The sequence below is a fragment of the Echeneis naucrates genome, chromosome 4 (assembly GCF_900963305.1).
Source record: "Echeneis naucrates chromosome 4, fEcheNa1.1, whole genome shotgun sequence".
Classification (NCBI taxonomy): Eukaryota; Metazoa; Chordata; class Actinopteri; order Carangiformes; family Echeneidae; genus Echeneis; species Echeneis naucrates.
Genome location: NC_042514.1, coordinates 4,541,834 through 4,560,244, shown reverse-complemented (window position 1 = coordinate 4,560,244; position 18,411 = coordinate 4,541,834). Strand labels below are relative to the sequence as shown.

Below are 18,411 nucleotides of genomic sequence, written 5' to 3'. Positions count from 1 at the left end.
TGTACAACATATATAAACGACGTGAGGCTGTGAAGGAGCTGCAGGACAAACCAGCAGATCTAATGGAGCAGAGAAGACGTGGCCATGTTTCCTTCAATTAACCGGACACACGAAAGCAGAATAACAATTTACGGCCACGTTCGTTTTCAGCCAAACTATCTCATTGCTAGAAATTTTTATTTACTAATTAAATTACACATTTGTATTTAGTTTTATTCATAATTGGTGAAAATTTTATCCAGTGCAAAGAAATAAATTCTTAAAATTTTCTGACATCTGCCAGAAAATGTTTCGTCTCTGTCTCGATTATGATTATTATTATAATTACTATTATTAATAATAATGTTATTATTATTATTATTATAACTGTTATTATGTAGTATTTAATTCATTCTACTATTCTAATAAAATTTGGATATTGACTAAATTGGATTATGAGCCGGTGAAATAGTTGCCTTCATTATGTGGGAAATAAAGCAGATTTTCTCCTGTAGCTACAGCTGACCCTGGATCCAGAGGTGGTGTGAGCCGGACTCCGTGTTAATGGGAAACACCGGAGCAGGTTTGGTTTGGAGGCGGACCGGCGGAGAAGCGCTTTTTCTTTTCCTCTCTTGAAGTAAATTGAAAGCGAAGATTGAGTTCATCTAGCTTGAACCGGCGCTGCCCCGGGGGGAATATCTTATCCGGGGGAGCGGAGTCAGACTCCGGGCTCTGAAATGAGCGGTGTCAGGAGGACTGACTCAGACTCCTAATCCTTCCTGTCACTGAGAGAGATCCACAGACTCCTGCAGGTGAAGCTGGCTGTGACATCTGTCCATTTCTCTTCTCTGCTCTGGACTCACTTTTATTCTTTGTGGCTGTTTGTGACAAACACAGCTGGCATCTCTCAGAGAGAGAAGGGGGGGTGGTGGTGGGGGGGGGGGGGGGGGGGTGTTTAAAATACTAGTTTTCTCTCATCGCCTACATCAGCCTGTGACGCTTGAAGCCGCCAAACGAAACAAAGAAAGTCAGATGTGATTCGGTGAAATTGTTCAGCTGTTGGCCTGGTTGGTGTGTTCTGGAGGAATCTGAAGACAGTCTGCTCAGCTGAGTTCTTCATGTCTGAGAAGATGAAATGAAGACAAATGAAAAAGTTTCCTAATTGTCCCGGCTCTGCACGGGGGGCCCCTGCTGGCCCGGGGCCCCTCCGGGGAGCCACTGCAGTGAGCTATTTATGGGCTCCACGGGAACAAGGTCCCGCCTCTCTGGAGACATTTTCATAAACCGCGTTAACGCGTCTCCTTCCTCCGGCCGACTCTTTCACTTATAGGAGGATGCTTTCCGCCTTCGGAGGGGGGGGGGGCTCCTCCTCCCGAGCTCCTATTGGCCCCCCGGAGGGCCTCTGCCGCGGTGACGTCATGCCCCGCCGCCCCTGCAGCGCTGAATGGACCCAGCAGCCTTTCTGATCCACTCCAAAACAGCTCGGCACGGCGCGGCACGGACATCATCCCGGGAATAGAGAGATAACGGGGACAGAGGCTTGACGGGACGGCGGTGGGGGGGGGAAGAGAGAGAGAGAGAGAGAGAGAGAGAGAGAGAGAGAGAGCACTCTGCAGAGCGGAGAGAGGCCTCGGCATCACCACCACAGCCGTCCTCCTCCTCATCTTCATCTCCACCACACAGTCTACTTTTTCTCCGGGAGCCCGGACGTGCTGCGGGTGTGTATGTGCGTGCGTTTGTCTCCCGGTTTGGATCACGATGATGCAAAGTGCGGCGGTCCTACCGACAGAGAGTCCTGTGAAGAGTTTACCGGAGATTCTCGGAGTGCCACTGCAACGTAAGACATCAGCTTTTCTCCTCTTTTAAACCGGAGCAGCCTGTGCTGCTGCAGGAGAAGGTTCAGGAGGGAGTGGAGGCGTGAGGAGGGAGGGGGGGGGGGGGCAGCAGACTGAACCCCCCAGCCTTAGGTGGTCACGTACAGGCCAATGATGTTGATGTGTCATGCTGTTATATGCCAGTGTGCCAAAAAAAAAAAAAAAAAAAAAAAAAGATGTTTGTCTCAACATCCATAAAAAAGCTCGCATGTCCAGTGAATGTGTGCAGCTGCTTTCTGGGGAAAAAAAAAAAAGCCTGCAACATTTCATATTGCATTATAGTCCCAAACCAAAGATGGCAGTTTGGTGGCCGATCTCTAGCAGAAGAGGGGAAGAAGAAGAAGAAGAAGAAAAAAAAAGATGATTATTTCTGTTATTTATGACTGAACTTTGCTGCATGAGCCGTCAGGTTGTTGGTTTGACGGGGAGCTTCTCAGGCAGCTGTTAGTTTGGATGGTCAGCAGATCGGACGCAGTTGTCATCAGCCAGCTGACTTTGACTGACACTCATCAGACTCAAACATTTGTCCGATGCTCTTTATTATTTAGGCTGTATCCAGGACTTTGTGTGTTTAGTGTTAATTACAAGCAGAAAATGTGTTTGTGCCATTAGAAAAAAAAACAAAAAAAAAAAACAGCCCTATCTCAGTTTATTTGTCATCATTTTGTATCTTTCTTCCTCTTTTTTCTTCTTCTTCTTCTTCTTCTTATTATTATTATTATTACTACTGTTGTTGTTGTTTTTACCTTCCATCATCAAAAACGAAAATGACCTTACATCTGCTGGACCCGGTGTGTTAATCTGTGCCAGGCCCTTTCATAATCTGATCGTACAGACAACAGAGATGTCAGATACATTTCTGCTCTGACCTAATTATTTATCTGCGAGTTAGCAAAATGTACAGATGGACCGAGTCTAACAGGCTGCACCTCCCCAAAAAATAATCCACAGCAAAATGGGATAATACTATGAGATAATTACTGCACTGCCTCTTGGTCTCATATTAAAATTAACTGTACCTTCCTGCTGCTCTAAACATTGAGGGTTTTTTTTATTAATAATAATAATAATAATAATAATTATTATTATTATTATTATTATTTATTTTAAGACAACTGAAAACCTAAATGCAGGGGAAGCAGGGTGACAACATGATGTGATATATGTTGTCCCAGCAGTGGTTAATCCTGACTGAAGGAAAAAAAGTCTGTATGTGCTCGGCTTATGCTCTTTAATTTTATAAATCGAAGCAGATTAAAAGATTGGACAAAGATCCTGCCACTCAGCTCCCTGCAGCGCCAGCATTCATCCTGGACTTAAATCTGGATTATTACAGGAAAAAAAGCCAGAGAAAAATGTATTTAAACACACACACACACTTATATATTTTCTATATTATATATACACTGAGGACAGGGTGCTCTGCTGACTCAGGGAAATCACAGCCAAACGTTAGTCAGGGATATAAAGTGTTTACCTCAGTGTTTAATTTACACAAATCATTTGACAATTGAAAATAGGAAGAAAGGCTGCCAAACTGCACCAACGAATAATAATAATAATAATAATAATAATTATTATTATTATTATTATTAAAACCAAAACCTACTGAAGCAGTTTGGCTGCTGCACATTTCCTGTGTGAGATGATGGAGGTGATGAGACAGATACAGAGATATGAAGAAGAGCTCCACTTTGTCTCTCTCTCTCTGAGACACACACACACACACACACACACACACACACACACACACACACAGGAGCGTTGCCAAGAAGGGCTCGCGCTGCTTTCCTTTCAGCACCACATTTTTATTTTTTTTTTTTTTCCGGTTCGGCTTCAGATAAAAGCCCACTTACATATAAATCCAGCAGCCTTAAAAAATGTGTCCCCTCTTCTTTTATCATGTCAGCTGACTCGTGTGGAGCTGAAATGGAGCCAGTGTGCGCAGGAGAGCTGCTCTGTATTTATTGTCAAGCGGTTCAATATATTTTCTATATATAGTTCCGTTTGTACCAAAATACCCCTCATTAATCACTGAGCTCATTCAGCTAACTTTGGTTTCCCCTAATGGAGATCAGTGTGCTGTAAAAATGTGAAAGTTTTTTTTTTTTTTTTTTAATGCTGAACATTGTTTTTTGTTTTTTGTTTTTTTTATGTGTTTAGCAGCCTGATAAAGATTGAAGCTTCTTCAGCTTTTCTGTCAGAAGATCTGCCGAGATGTTTGTTTTTATGGACAACGTGTGTGTGTGTGTGTGTGTGTGTTTATAGTTGTGTTTTCTGACGTTTTCTCTGGCTACTCTTCCTTGATATCGATTTTTCCTTATCCAAAGGCCTATCGTGGATATTTAATTAAGAAAACATGGAGAAAAGCCAAATAGACGACGAGCGTGGGTGAATTTTAGACTATAGGACGTTGCATTATTTTGAAATTCCGCATTGGCTGTATAAAATGGAAGGGAGACATTTCATTTTGACAAAAACACAAAGTCCTGTGTCGGTAAAATAAAGCAGCTGCCACATCTGGCGCTTTTAAGAATTGCACTAAATTATGGAGTTTGGTTGTATATTTAAGGTCAAACTTTGGGATGAGATATGAATTTCATACATTTGATTTCATCTTTTGAAGTCTGCAGTTTTTACTGTGGTGTCAGATTAGACTGTGTGTGTTCAGTTTGTGTTTTAAACAACCACACAAAATGACTTTTAATCTTCTGACTCTGATTCGTCTCATCTGCTGAAACTTGTTTTCTGACACGTAAAAGGCAGAAAAGCTACAGCACAGATATGTTCACACAAAAGTAGAATAATAATATTAATAAAAAGGAAACAAGCAAAAAAGCTTTTACTGTTGTTACTGTCAGATTAATTATGAAATTAATTAAAACAGTTCAAAAGGAAATAAGGAAGCTAAATGAAAGTGGGTAAAAAAAAAACTGCCTTAAAATGAATAAAACGATGGTAAATTTTTTTTATATATTCTTTATCTTACAACTCTAAATTTCATGTGGCAGCTATGGCATTAAACTAAAGGTCTGAAAGGGTTGTAACCTTGTTTTTACTTTTCATTTTCCAAGCGTGATTTCAACTTCCTTCGTCTGGCAGACGTGATCGTGTAGTTGTGTTGTGTAATTGTGTACCTGATGTGTGACCTTGTGCCGCCTGTGTGTCCCCCGCAGAGATCCCTCAGTGTGCGGGCTGTAGTCAGCACATCCTGGACAAGTTCATCCTGAAGGTGCTGGACCGACACTGGCACTCCAAGTGCCTCAAGTGCGCCGACTGTCAGACTCCGCTGGCGGACAAATGTTTCTCCCGAGCAGGAGGCGTCTACTGCAAAGAGGACTTCTTCAAGTCAGTGCCTGACTGTAGACATTCATCTGTTATTCTGATTCTCTGATGATAATAATAATAATAATAATAATAATAATAATAATAATAATAATAATAATAATAATAATAATAATAATAATAATAATAACAATAGCTATAATAATAAAAGAAGAAGCATTCAAAATAAACGAGTGAAAAAATTCGACTTTATAAAATCTAAAAAATAAAAAGGGGGGGGGGGGGGGGGTTGAACAAAAAGAAATATTTCAACATTTTATCGACTTTCACCACCAACTTAGCTGGTAAGACAGCAAAGGTGACAAGTATGCAGATAATTCATGCATATTTAACGTTAACAACCTAAATGAAAAAATAATAGTGATATAGACTGTTTTGATTAAAAAAAAATAAAAATACTTTCAAGATGAAACCAAAGATGTTTTAAGAACACCTTATTTTCTGGGACTTGCTTTTCTCTGTGCAGTCATATTACAAGGAAACTAAATATGAGAACTGGCTCAGTATTTTAAAGTGAGGGAGCAAAATGTTTTGTCACCTTTGTCTCGTTGTTTCTGAACCAAAGCACCGACACCGCTGGTATGTTGGTGACGACGTGGTAGATTAAATTCAGGGTTTGTCGTGTGGGTGAAATGAATCCATCCTCATTTGGTGTCTGCTGCTCTGGAACAAATGAACGGCATTGTGTGCCTCAGTTTAATAAGGCAGCATCCTGGACCAAGCAAATTCATTTCACATTTATTATAATGCATTTTGTGCTGACAGTTTTCATCATATTCATAATGCGTCTTCACAACAGTGACTGTTTTCACCTGCTGACACAAACAGAGAAAACAATGGCTCAGATACATTTCTTCCTCCCTCCCTTCCGTTCTTCTTTCCTTCCTTCCTTCCTTCCTTCCTTCCTTTCTTTCAGCGTTTGGCTTTCTGCTACATTGCAGACAAAAAGAGTTTGACTTTTATCCAGATCAGGATCAGCAGATCCGGCTTTTTACTAAATCATGTTTGAAAGGTTTTTATGCTCAAAGCTTGACTGAGACCAAAAGAGCTCTGCAGTCTCACGGAGAGGTAACTGTGTTAGCTGGCCCAAGGGACAATGGGGGGGGGGGGGGGGGGGGGGGGGGCTACATGTTCAAACGGTGGTGAGAGACACGTGGGACTGGAGAGAACACACACTCACACACACTTCCCAGGAGTGATTTGGAAGCTTCACCTTGCTCTTTTTATTTCTGTGGGTTGGTTGTGTGATTTAAAGCCTCTCCTGAGTCAGTGTTTTATTGGTCCTCCACAGGGTGTGTTTACTGTGAGCACCCCTCCTCCTACCTCTTCCTCTTCTCTTCTTCCTCTTCCTCCTGCTCCTCCCCCCTCCTCCTCCGCCTCCCCTTTAGCTCTCAATACTTCATCTGCAAACACATAAACATGCAAAGAGAGAGCGACTCACACACACACACACACACACACTGCATTGATCCTCTCCATCCATCAACCTGCAGAAAGGTCTATCGTTAACAGAAATGCATTCCAGTGCTGATTTTTTCCTCCACAACAGCTGCAGTTTCTATTAATACGGACACTTTGCCATCATTCTTGGCTGCAGTTGAAGAAATACCTGTCCGGCATGTGAAGTTTTAATCTCGACCGCCCTCAGTATCTCAGTCAGCTTGTAAATTGGATATAAAGAGGAGAAGGATGTCAGTCTACCCTTCCAGTGTTTCCCAACTAATTTTCTTAATGGTTGCTCTCCCCTTCATGTTTTTCCTGCAGACGCTTTGGAACAAAATGTGCATCATGCCAACAGGGGATTCCTCCAACGCAGGTTGTGCGGAAGGCTCAGGACTTTGTGTATCACCTGCACTGCTTCGCCTGCATCATGTGCAGCCGACAGTTGGCCACCGGGGACGAGTTTTACCTCATGGAAGACGGGAGGCTGGTGTGCAAGGTGGATTACGAGACTGCAAAACAAAACGGTGGGTCTGCAGGGATCCTGAAGAGAAAACAGCAACAACGCAAAGAAAAGAAAGCGTTGAAATGTCAGCAGAAGTCCTGGCAGTGGAAAAAGAACTGTGAGAAATGAAAACAGAGGCGGGGGGGGCCGTGCTGAAACACAACACACATAAAAAAAAAGGGGGGGGGGGGATGTATTTGAGAGATTGCGACTCAATTTAGCCGATTCATTAATGACACATCGGTCAGAGAAACACAAATAGACAATGAATGACTGCTTCAGAGTGGAGAACATGACAGATAAAGCAGCAGCAGATGCACTGCAGTGAGTGAAATCACTACAGACTTTGGATCTATGTTGTTTACCGTCTGGGTGTGTGTTTGCTGTCTCTCTCCCTCCCTCTCTTCTGAGATTTCCATGCATCTCTGATTGATTATGTGAAGTTAAGAAATGCTCTTCTACGGTGCAGCCCCAATAACTCTGTTCCTCTGGCACCAAGTAGATTTATGTCCTCTGCTGTGGGAGTGGGACAGACGCACAAGGACAATAATATGCTTCAATACATGACCATTCACTCCATTTAACACGCATATACTCCACACAAAGGCCGCGGGGCACTGCCTGTTAAGGCGACATGAGTAATGTATGAAGAAGTCACTCACACTTGTGATGGTGTTTTCAGATGACTCGGAGGCGGGGACCAAGCGACCACGGACCACCATCACTGCTAAGCAGCTGGAGACCCTCAAAAGTGCCTACAAAAACTCCCCAAGCCTGCACGCCACGTCAGAGAGCAGCTCTCCTCAGAGACGGGGCTGGACATGAGAGTAGTGCAGGTAGCGGCTTTTTGTGTTTGTTCACACTACAGAAAAATATGTGAAGTATCTCCAGCTTCCATAAAGTGGAGAAGCCCATAAAACCCCCCCAACACGGATCTCTTTAAACTAACTACCATTTTTAAAGAATGAAGATTTCAACAAGCATTGTGGCCTCGTCTAACCTGATGACCTGCAGAGGCCCTTCAGGAAGTGATTGGTTTGAAAGAATGAACATTCAAGAAATAAAGTGAAACTAAATGCCATTTAAAAAATATAAAACAAAGATTTGAGCGTTTGTTTTTTTTTTGGGCTTCTTCACTTTTAAACGAAAAGGAATATAAAAAGATGATATTTTATTTTAAAGACAATAAAAGTACATAATTGAATTTTTTTTAAAAAGACATCTTATTGATTTAGTTAAATGCAACAACATTGTTAAATTGTTTTGGAGCCTCTTTTGTTAACTTTTATTTCATCACTAATAAATAATAATTTTGATCATCAGTTTAATGAAAATTTCAGATTATTTTGATTTTAAAAAAAGTAATATTGCATTGATGTTACTGAAAAAGGTTTCAGATGAAAAATATGCTTATTTTGAGTAGCATTTCTTTTGAATGATTATTTTGAATGATGATTTTCAGTGAGAAATAATTCTTCTTATCTGTGTCAGGTTTGGTTCCAGAACCGACGAGCAAAGGAAAAGCGTCTGAAGAAGGACGCGGGTCGACATCGCTGGACTCAGTTTTATAAAAGTGTGAAACGCAGCCGAGGAGGAGCTAAAGTGGAGAAGGAAAGCTCGGCCGATGACGCAGGACTCAGCGACAGTGAACTGAGCTTCAGAGGTACCTGCTCTGTGGATAACTTCACCCGACAGAGTGTCTGTCATTGTCGAAAACCAGATCCCTGAAAGGGAATTGTCAGTCATGCTGTCGTTCTAATGGGATTAAGGAAGCCTACAAGCTGCTAAATGACAAGAGTGCGGCGGCAATTGAATGCATCTTTGTGGCATTTCATTTGTTTCCTTGTGTTACTAAATGCGTGGTGTCATTCTCAGGCAAAATCCAAAATGGCATTCTCATTTCGCATTCCCCTCACACCTCCCAGAGGCCGCTGATGCATCCTCCTGCCGCCGCGTGTCGCCATGATGGAGCTTATTGGAGAAGAGGCAGGGCCCTTAGTGGGATGCAAACGACATTTTAGACATCCCGATGTTATTTAATGTTCACGGACCCCGTTTTGGGCAGTCATAAAAGTCTTCAAGCCCCTTTTAAAAAGAAGGCCGTTTTTATGAGAAATGAAAACATGGTGACAGAAACTCTATAAAGCATGTGAGGCTTTTAGTCAATTAGAGAGAAAGTGCTCTGGGGCTTTGTTGTTGCTGAAGCCACCCATGGGAGAGAGAGGGAAGAGATGGAAACAAATATTTTGCACTGCAGTAATTGCAAACAGACGGAGCTCCTTTGTTAGTGGTGAAGAACGTGAAGTACGTCCTTTCGCAGCAACAAAACTGAAATGTTTATCAAATTCCTCGTGACACGGTCCACTTACTGCACCTCCATGAAATCCACAATAAATCTCACTCATAAAAGCACTTACCTGTATTGAAATATAACTACTATATAATGTTCAGGTAGTTGACGGCGCTGTTGGTGTGTCAGAGTCTTTACACCCCGCTCAGGCTAAGTGACTGTGTCTCCTCCACAGATGACCAGGTGCTGTCAGACCTTGGCCACACCAACGGGCTTTATGGGAGCGTCGGTGACGTGAGCAGCGGCGCCGTGCTCAACGGCGGATTCTCCGTCGACGCGGTGGGCCAGACCTACCACGACATCCGAGCGGGGAGCCCCTACGGCCTCCCCCAGTCGCCCTCCTCCATCACCTCTCTGCCCGGCCACACTCCTCTCCTCAACAACCTGGGCTTCAACATGGACAGTCTGGTGGCGCAGGGGGGGCCGGGCGGGGTGGGGCAGGCTCTGAGGGCCATGGCAGGGGGCCCGACTTCAGACCTCTCCACGGGCAGCAGTACGGGATACCCCGACTTCCCCACCAGCCCCGCTTCGTGGCTGGACGAGATGGACCATTCCCAGTTTTGAGTCTCGAGCGCGTCAGAAGATTTCTGTTGGGGATACAACAAAACAGACTCACAAAGGCTTTTTACATTTCTTTCTATCACCCTCCAAGACTGACATATTTTGTGATGTTGGGTGAAGAGCAGAAGGAAGAGAGGAAGTGTGACTCTCAGTCTCTCAGAAGTCGTAACGGTGAGGTAAACGGCCGGGTCGAGATTGCGAAGGCCGGAGAAAAGCAGCGAAGAACACGTCACGCCACTGAATGTTCAGTCTCAACACTGTCATACAGCTTTTCTTATCACCTGACTTTCTTTTCTCCTTTCTTTCACTGTCTGAAAAATGAGACTGGATTTCCAATATGTTGGCGGATTACACTCAGAGGGGAGGTAAAATTGTCTCGCCTGCCCCCCCCCCACAAAATAAACCACCCTTGTCTAACAGCTACAACATTAGGGCTTACAATCTAGATCAAAGTCCCTATGAGACCCAGGAGGCATCTGCATGCTTCTGATTCATTAGTAGAAATGAGTAGGGCTGCTGCCTGGCCATATTGAAGCCTTCACATTGGCAATGCACTTTACTCTCCTCCTCCTTTTTTCTTACACATATGGACAGAAATGCAGAGGAAAGAGAGAGAAAAAGGTGAGAGACGTATGCACAAGGCAAAAAAAAAAACAAACAAACAAACAAACAAAACAAGATAAAAAAAAAAAACAACAAAAAAAAACCCCCACAGTGTTTCATTGGGAGAGAAATTTACAAGAACAGTGGCACAAGTGTGAATTTTGAACCATGCTGATGTTTTTTTTTTTTTTTTTTTTTTGGGTTTGATTTTGTTTTCTTAAAATGTGTTGCTGAAGCTTACAAAGTTATTAGAAAGTAGCTGGTCTGTCCGTCCGATCGTCTGTCTGTCCGTAGAAGTTTATGTCTCCTCTGTTTGACTGAGGGCGAACACACGCAGGTCTCTCTTCTATATTTATAGGTGCTTGACTTGTTCTTGTCTGTGTAAAAGCTGTCTGAGAGCGGACGCCTGTCAGTATTAAATTATCTGTTTCCAGACTCACCAGGAATCAAAGCTTACGCGTTGGAGGACAGTCAAGAAATTCTGATAATATATCAAAAGTCTAAACGATGAATTTATTTCTTTTGAATGCACAGATGTACGACGAGGAGGATGCACGTTTATAAGACACGCGGAATCCTTTAATAGCTACACAAATATATAAGACTTTCAAAAACACCGGCGAGTATTAGCAGCAACGTGCAGAAAAGAGTCTCTTTGTGTCGTCAGTCTGATCTGAGCTCGTCTCGGTAATCTACTCAGTCCAGCAGGGCTCCAGCTTTGCTTCCTATCAACCTACTTACTGACCCCAGATGTGTTGTCAGCCTGTTCTCCCACTGCCTGGCCTCCATGTCAGAGGGATTACCACTGAGCCCCCCCCCCCAACGTCCAGGGCTGATACTCTAATGTAGCATCAGTCTTGGGCTGATATGCTTCTTATGGCTCAGGCCACATCAGCTGCATCTTAACCAACACCACAAGAGTCTTCCTCCGCTACTGACCCCCAGTCCGACTCTTCTGAAATACAGTTTTCATCTGAGGGGAACTCCTCTCCTCTGTCCCTGTTGGTCTGTTGCTGAAATCAAATCCAAATCCTATCAATTTCCCAATAAATTACCAAGACTTTTTTTTTTTTTTTTTTTTTTTTTTTTTACTAGAGCATCATATTTGAGCGCCTGAAAGCAAATCAACAAACAGAAAGTGACACCAATAAGACAATTTTGAAAACTGTGGCGTACAGCCCGCATTTACAGTGTAACTATTTACTGAATACACGGTATCAGTGAAAGTGACACCAGTGGCTCTGACAAGGAAGAAGGAAGGAGAAGAAATAAAGGGGCAACGATATGATTTCAGCTTTTATTTTCTAAATCACCCAGTATTGTGATTTGATGACTACATAACAATGCTGGATAGATCAGAAAAGGTGTTCGTGTTGGTGTTGTTTTAAAGTAACTGATGATTACATTATGATTTCATTTAAATAACTGATCAATAATGATGTAAAGAAATTGAATTGGTTCGGCCATTATCCTCGTTGCAGTAGATGAAAACATTATAAAACACACACCAGGTAATTTAAATGAAACTGATGATATAATTCGCTTCAGTGTTGCCCCTTTTATTTCATGTACTCTGTCCTTAAAGTTGTCATCGGTACCTTGTATGTATGAAATATTTACAGCGTAAATAGGTGGTTGTAATTTAAAGTATTGAGTGAAAATCCTGTACAAACACATTACCACTACAGTTTTGTTAAATCTGTGTTGCCTCAGAAGTTTGCATCTTAATTGTTGTAAATTTGTACAGTTTGAAAAACGTGTTGATCGTCTTGTTTCATGAGCGCTATTTATTATTGCCACGTGTCTTTGAAAAAGATGTAAAAGAGAGCACTGAATTTATTCATTTATGCCTTCTGTGTAATGGTATGAACTGTGTACAGTCAAATCTATATGAGGAAAATAAAGCTGAATTGTCTTTGGGTTACCGGCGGGGGCTTTTCTCTTTAATCCGGCAGGTCTGAGTTCAGATTCTTCAGATGAACTTTGTTTTCAATATATCATAAGAAAAATATCTGCTTTGGGTGTTTTTATTATTTTGCCTTATCTAAACGCTCTTAGGACGAGTTAACCCGCAAATTCATTTACCCATTGAGAGCATTTACCACACACTTAGGCCTCTATTCAATTGTGGAGATCCATTTAGTCCCACCAACAGACAGTGGTCGGTCAGTTAACTGTGATTGATGCTGCTTTCCTCTCGCGCTCTGGGGTGGGGGTGACAAGAAAGATGCATGAAGAGAGAGAGAGAGAAGAAAGAGAGGAAAATAAATAAACACAAAAGTGGGGAAACAGATGCATGGCTGCCTGTTTCTCTGATCCTCTCAGTGCTAAAGAGACACAGCAGCAGATTGCAGCACTGCGCTGTCGGATCCATCCTTAATCCCTGTGCTGTTAACTAATTGAGGAGTGCTTCGTGAAATAGTGAGCAAATATGCTTGGTGGTCAAGCAAACAGGGAAAATGGCCCGTATGAAGGCAGTGAGGGTGTATGTCAATATGTCAAGCTTGGAATGTGGAGGATGCTGCCAGGATCTTTTTTAACCGCTGATATTTCCATTTCCCGAAGCTACTGAAGGTCCCTAAGCTGGTGCAACGGAATCATTTGAACACATTTCAACATAAATGTTCTTTATAATATTATATTATATTAATATAATATATAATATAATATTTCGTCAGCATACATAAATATTGAGCCTATATAATGTAAAATATATAAAGACTACGGCTGTTAGCAGCTCTGTGAGGCCTGGTGTGTTTTTAGCTAAATGCTAACATCACCTTAATGACATTATGATGTTCAGCAGTTTTGCCACCATAGTTTAGCCTATTAGCTTGCTATCGTTGGCTAATTTGTAATAAATGTGAAGTCAAGCTGCGGCCAATGGGAACATTAATTTTGCAGGTTTTTTGGTCATAAACCAAAGTAATTGACATTGTGCGTCTTAAAATTTATGAGATCACCACATTTAGCGCTCACCCTGAGGGTAACTTATATGTTTGTACAAAGTTTCATGGCCGTGCATTCAAAAATTTAAAGTGGGTGACTGACCGACCGACACACTGTAGACTTTCCAATAAAGATAAAAAAAAAAACAGCTAATTTTTTTTTTTTTTTTTTTGGAAAGTATATCTCTAGTGTGTATGTGTGTGTGTGTGTGTGTGTACGCAGCCTTAACATTGTCATGAGGTACTGCATTGCCAAGCTCTCACAGGTTACAGGGGATTTATTCCCTTTAACTATGACATTGGCCAACCATGTACAGAATTATAATGAAATTACACCACAGTATACATCTGTATGAAACTCATTTGTATGCAGCAACGTGCGGCATTTGTCTGAGAGACTTAACCCAAACTTAAGTGTTATCGATTCCTTTGTGTTTTAGCTATTCCTGTTGCATTATGAAAAAACAAAAAGCAAAGAGTCAGCCCGGTTTGAGTTTGCACGTTTGCATAAAACGCCACAAATTGAGCTGATTTTTATTTAAGCATTGATTGGCTGGGCTATGGGCATTAATGGATAGGCTCTAATAGTACTGCCTTACAAAGATAAAGCGCCACATGGACAGTTAGGATAATTTACACGCCACTTACAGCACTAGTATACAAATAAATCTGTGGAAACTCCACCACTGTTGCTTTTGCGAAGATGACAAACACAAGCGCAAATGCCATTATCATCGATCGCAGGGCTTTTATTACAAACTTCCTGAAGGAAACAGGTTTTTTTTTTGTCTCGAGCGAAAGGGAATAAATTAACATGCAAAATAGATAGGATTTGTTTCGGCCTGGAAGTCAATCTTGCAGCATTGAGACAGGGCATTTTTCTCCCCAAACGACTCCACGCTGCCCCCCGTGAACAATGATCCGCTGGATGACGGAGTGAGTCTTAAAGAGGGCCTGGAGTCAAGCAGAGGCCTCTCAATGACACCCCAAGGTTGTGAGCGCGGCGCTGTTTTGATGCGAAACGGGAGCTCCTCCACTCAACAATCAACCTGCTGCACGCATCAGATACATGTCAGTCAACCAAAGGAGTAGGGGTCATGACCCTGAAGTAGCTGAGACTGATTCTCCAGTGATGATAATGTGTTTATGTCCACGGTGTCGTTCCACCGCGGCTTCAGTGAATATATGCGACGGCGGCACTTGTGCCAACTTGGCTGTTTGTTGGCTTATCCGAGGACTGAAAGCTCAGGTCTTCAGATTCAGTGCAGAGCAGAAACACTTCATCACACACACACACAGCCTTGGACACCAGTAAATGAGTCTGTCTAATTTTAGTGGGAAGGAGGGATTTCTGCTTACTTGCTGGTGTGTGTTTGCCTCAAGGGTTTCATTAAGAGCTGACTGAGGCAGCAACATGGTATTGCTTTTACGTGAGAGCAGAGGGAAGGTAAAAGAAGAGAAAGCCAACGGTGAAGGGAAGATGAAGAGACGAGCGGGAGGAAGGAGAGACAGAGGACTGAAGGAATTGTTCAAGACACACACAAACACCTCAAAGGTGCTGGGCAACAAACACGCACCGAAAACAATAGAAACTCGCTCACTCTGCTCAGGCATCTCAGTGATCACATTTTCATGCACATTACTGTCCCTGTTCTGACTTTCATCCTGGTTTTGATTATATTCAGGATATGCTGATCACACGGAACACGAGAAACCCGGTTAATCTCATTACTGAATGCATTATCATAACAGAACGCAGGTTTATAATCATCTGTCTGCGGATGTGTCTCGATTCCTTGACGTCTCATTTCAACTGAGTTACTTCAACGGTTATGACTAAAATCACTTTGGTGTCTGAACTCTGCTGGACTTGGACACTCCAGCTGATCACTGAAAATGGAAAACAAAAGCTATAGAATTTATTGTCCGTGTTGCTTTACTGAAATCATTAATTTCTTCTATACTGACCAACGACTATGAAACTGACCGAAATATTTACCTGCGGCGACCGAAGTACTCCATCCATCCCATCCAGCATTTCTGGATTTCTCAAAATTGTGTAATGGTTTGTGGGGGTCTCTGAAACCAGAATGCGATTTAAGAGAATAAAACATGACAGGATAGATCATAAACACCTGCTGCAAGGACATACCTTTGACATACGCTTGACTTTGAATATGCTTCGTCGTGAAGACATTGTGGCCTTTGATGAGATGTATTTAGACATACACAGAGTTAATGTGTCAACATTGTGTCAAGGGGACTTGAGGTGTCTTTTTTATGTACCATTTTAGTCGACATTAAACAGAATAGGAACAGCTGTTTACTCACCAGGTTTGAAGAAACATTCAAACGTTCCTGCTGAAAAGAGCTAATTTGAGCTTTTCTTTTAGATTTATTACCATCACGTATTTTATTCTACTAAGGTGATTTTCTACAGCGTCACTGAATATGCAGTGTTATAACTTTTTGCATTGTAAATGCCATGACTTTGTGTGATCTGCTGATTTATTTGCCGGATCGGTGTAGGAGATGACACAAGGTTGATTTTTTTTTTAAAAAACGTGAAATTTGTTTTGGCTATCGTGTCGTGAATATCGTGTGGCTCTTTAGTTTACACCTGAGATGTTTTCACTGGTTGGAGCTCTGTTCGGGCTGAGTTGGATGGAGCTGTGGTAGGAATTATGTCATCACGACAACAACCAAAAAAAAAAAATAAATAAATAAATAAAAGAAGCACAAATCAATAAAAATGACAGTAAGTATGTCCAAAACCAAAGCGTTTGAAGGAAGCTGTCAATCATGTTTAGTTTGTACAAAGAGAGCAGATCTGATTATGAATGAGGCCACAGATGTACGCGGCCTAAATATGTCCACGAGACATGCTGACCACGTTCAGACACAAAACAGAACATCTGAAAAAAGTCTTACTTTGTTTGTCATTCCTGTTAATTTCATTTAAACCAGTATGCTCTATAAAGTCTTTTAGTTGAAATGTAATCATGCTTAACTACCACTGTAAGGAACTGCTGTCGTGATCGGGTGCAGTGGAGGTATAAAGCTGCAGAAAATGGAAGCACTCAAGCAAAGTATTGGTACCTCAGGAGTTTACTTTCTGCTCGAGTAAATGTAGTTTATTACTTTTCACCTCTGATAAAATGCATAAATATTCACAAAGGCTGAACAAAGTTGGGGCGCGTGTCTGCGGTTTGGAGATGGAGGGAGCTGCAGTGTCAAAAGTGAAAAGCTCAGAGGAAAATTGAAGCCCCATAATGGAAGCATAATGGGCTTAGTGTCAGAGTCTTGCAGACGAGCCGGGGGGGAAGCACGACTGCCGTCACCCTCTCTTACCTCAAGGCAGTATAACGGGGTTTAGGAAGCAACAAAGAGACAACACCGGGCCCCAAACAGGCTTTAGAGATACACCGAGTGCCTAATGGCTGGATGTGGATGGAATTCATAACAATGAGGTGGCCACTGGTTGTCTCTTTGTGGGATTGTAGCCCATCACGTCTCAGACTCAGGTTGAATACTCAAAAGGTTTGCTATCCACTCATGTAGGCTTCCTCGTCAAAATTAATGCAGGGAGATGCAAAAGATGACAGAGGGAGGCTGCGAGTCTGAAGTTTTCAAAAGCAAACGGTACTTTAAAAAAAAAAAAAAAAATCCCAAGCCTCTTCTCTTGTGTGATTTGTGACAGAGAGAAAAGCAAGACAAGGGCGCAGATATAGACATCACCTGGAGGGATTTTAATTCTCCTCATGTATGGCACGGCTCGCTTGCATCGCAATTCACCACAAGTACTGTACAACAGCTGTCAAGACAAAGATGGAATTTGAAGCGGTGCCCCTGGCGATGACTACCGATGCCGAGAAGACAAGCTACAGCTGTCACAGATCTGTGAGTGACTGACAGGCTGCAGCCACACACGCTGAGACGGTTATCTAATGCCTTGTGTCACAGCAGGTTTCCAGCGTTCTGAGTAAAATGGCGGGGGGATGAGGGAACGTGTGCAGCAAGGCAGGGTGTTAGAGATGGCGAAGGATTAAGCTTTGTCCCAACTGTTGTGCACAAAATGTGCATTTGCGTCTTCGTGAAGCTGTAGTTAAGAACCAGGATCCAGATTTAGTGTATTTGTATTCTCATCTGCTGGAGAGAGTGAGTGTGTGTCTGTGTGAGAGAGCTGGGGCAGGGAGAATGTGCTGATCTGAGGGGCTTGAGGATGAGCAAAGCAGATTTGGACCATGAGTTGGTTATTTTTGGAGAACATCCAGCTCTCTCTTATATGACATAACAGTGCAGAGGCAGAATTCAGAAAGCAGTATGTTGGTATGTAAAAGAAGATTCACAGCTTGACTTAGATATTAGATTTCAGAAACACATCAGATCTGTGTATAGTGGCTATTTGGCCCATTTCACACTTTGTGAAAGGAAGTAAAAGGTTCTGTGTATACATCTGCATGTGTATGCACATTGTATTTATTTATCATTTGATATTCCATCTCGTGTTTTTGATGTGCAGGATCAGCTGCTGGTAGGACCTCACCCAGATGTTTGTATTTGTGCGACAGGACACCATGTTTAGTATATTTCCCAGATGTGATTTCGGTGGGGATGTTGGAAATGTTTTCCTTTTTTTTCATACATCAAGTTTGTTTCCTAACCATTTTTTTTTAAATATCAACAACATGTATTTGTAATTCTGTCACAGTTTGTCATAAATAATTTGTTTTTTCAATCTGAATTAAATGTAATGGTCAACGGATTGATATCTAACAGTCATTATTGAGTTAACCCAATTTGACT

The 18,411-nt window shown here is 42.1% G+C and overlaps 1 protein-coding gene across 1 annotated transcript; it reads left to right on the top strand.

The window, feature by feature from the left end:
* The first annotated feature begins 1,737 nt into the window (after positions 1–1,737).
* Positions 1,738–10,057, top strand: lhx4 (LIM homeobox 4). The gene is given in 7 exon segments (XM_029500736.1): positions 1,738–1,816; positions 5,030–5,201; positions 6,963–7,165; positions 7,826–7,906; positions 7,909–7,979; positions 8,635–8,806; positions 9,669–10,057. Coding segments are annotated over 7 exon segments (1,167 nt in total).
* The last annotated feature ends 8,354 nt before the right edge of the window (positions 10,058–18,411 follow it).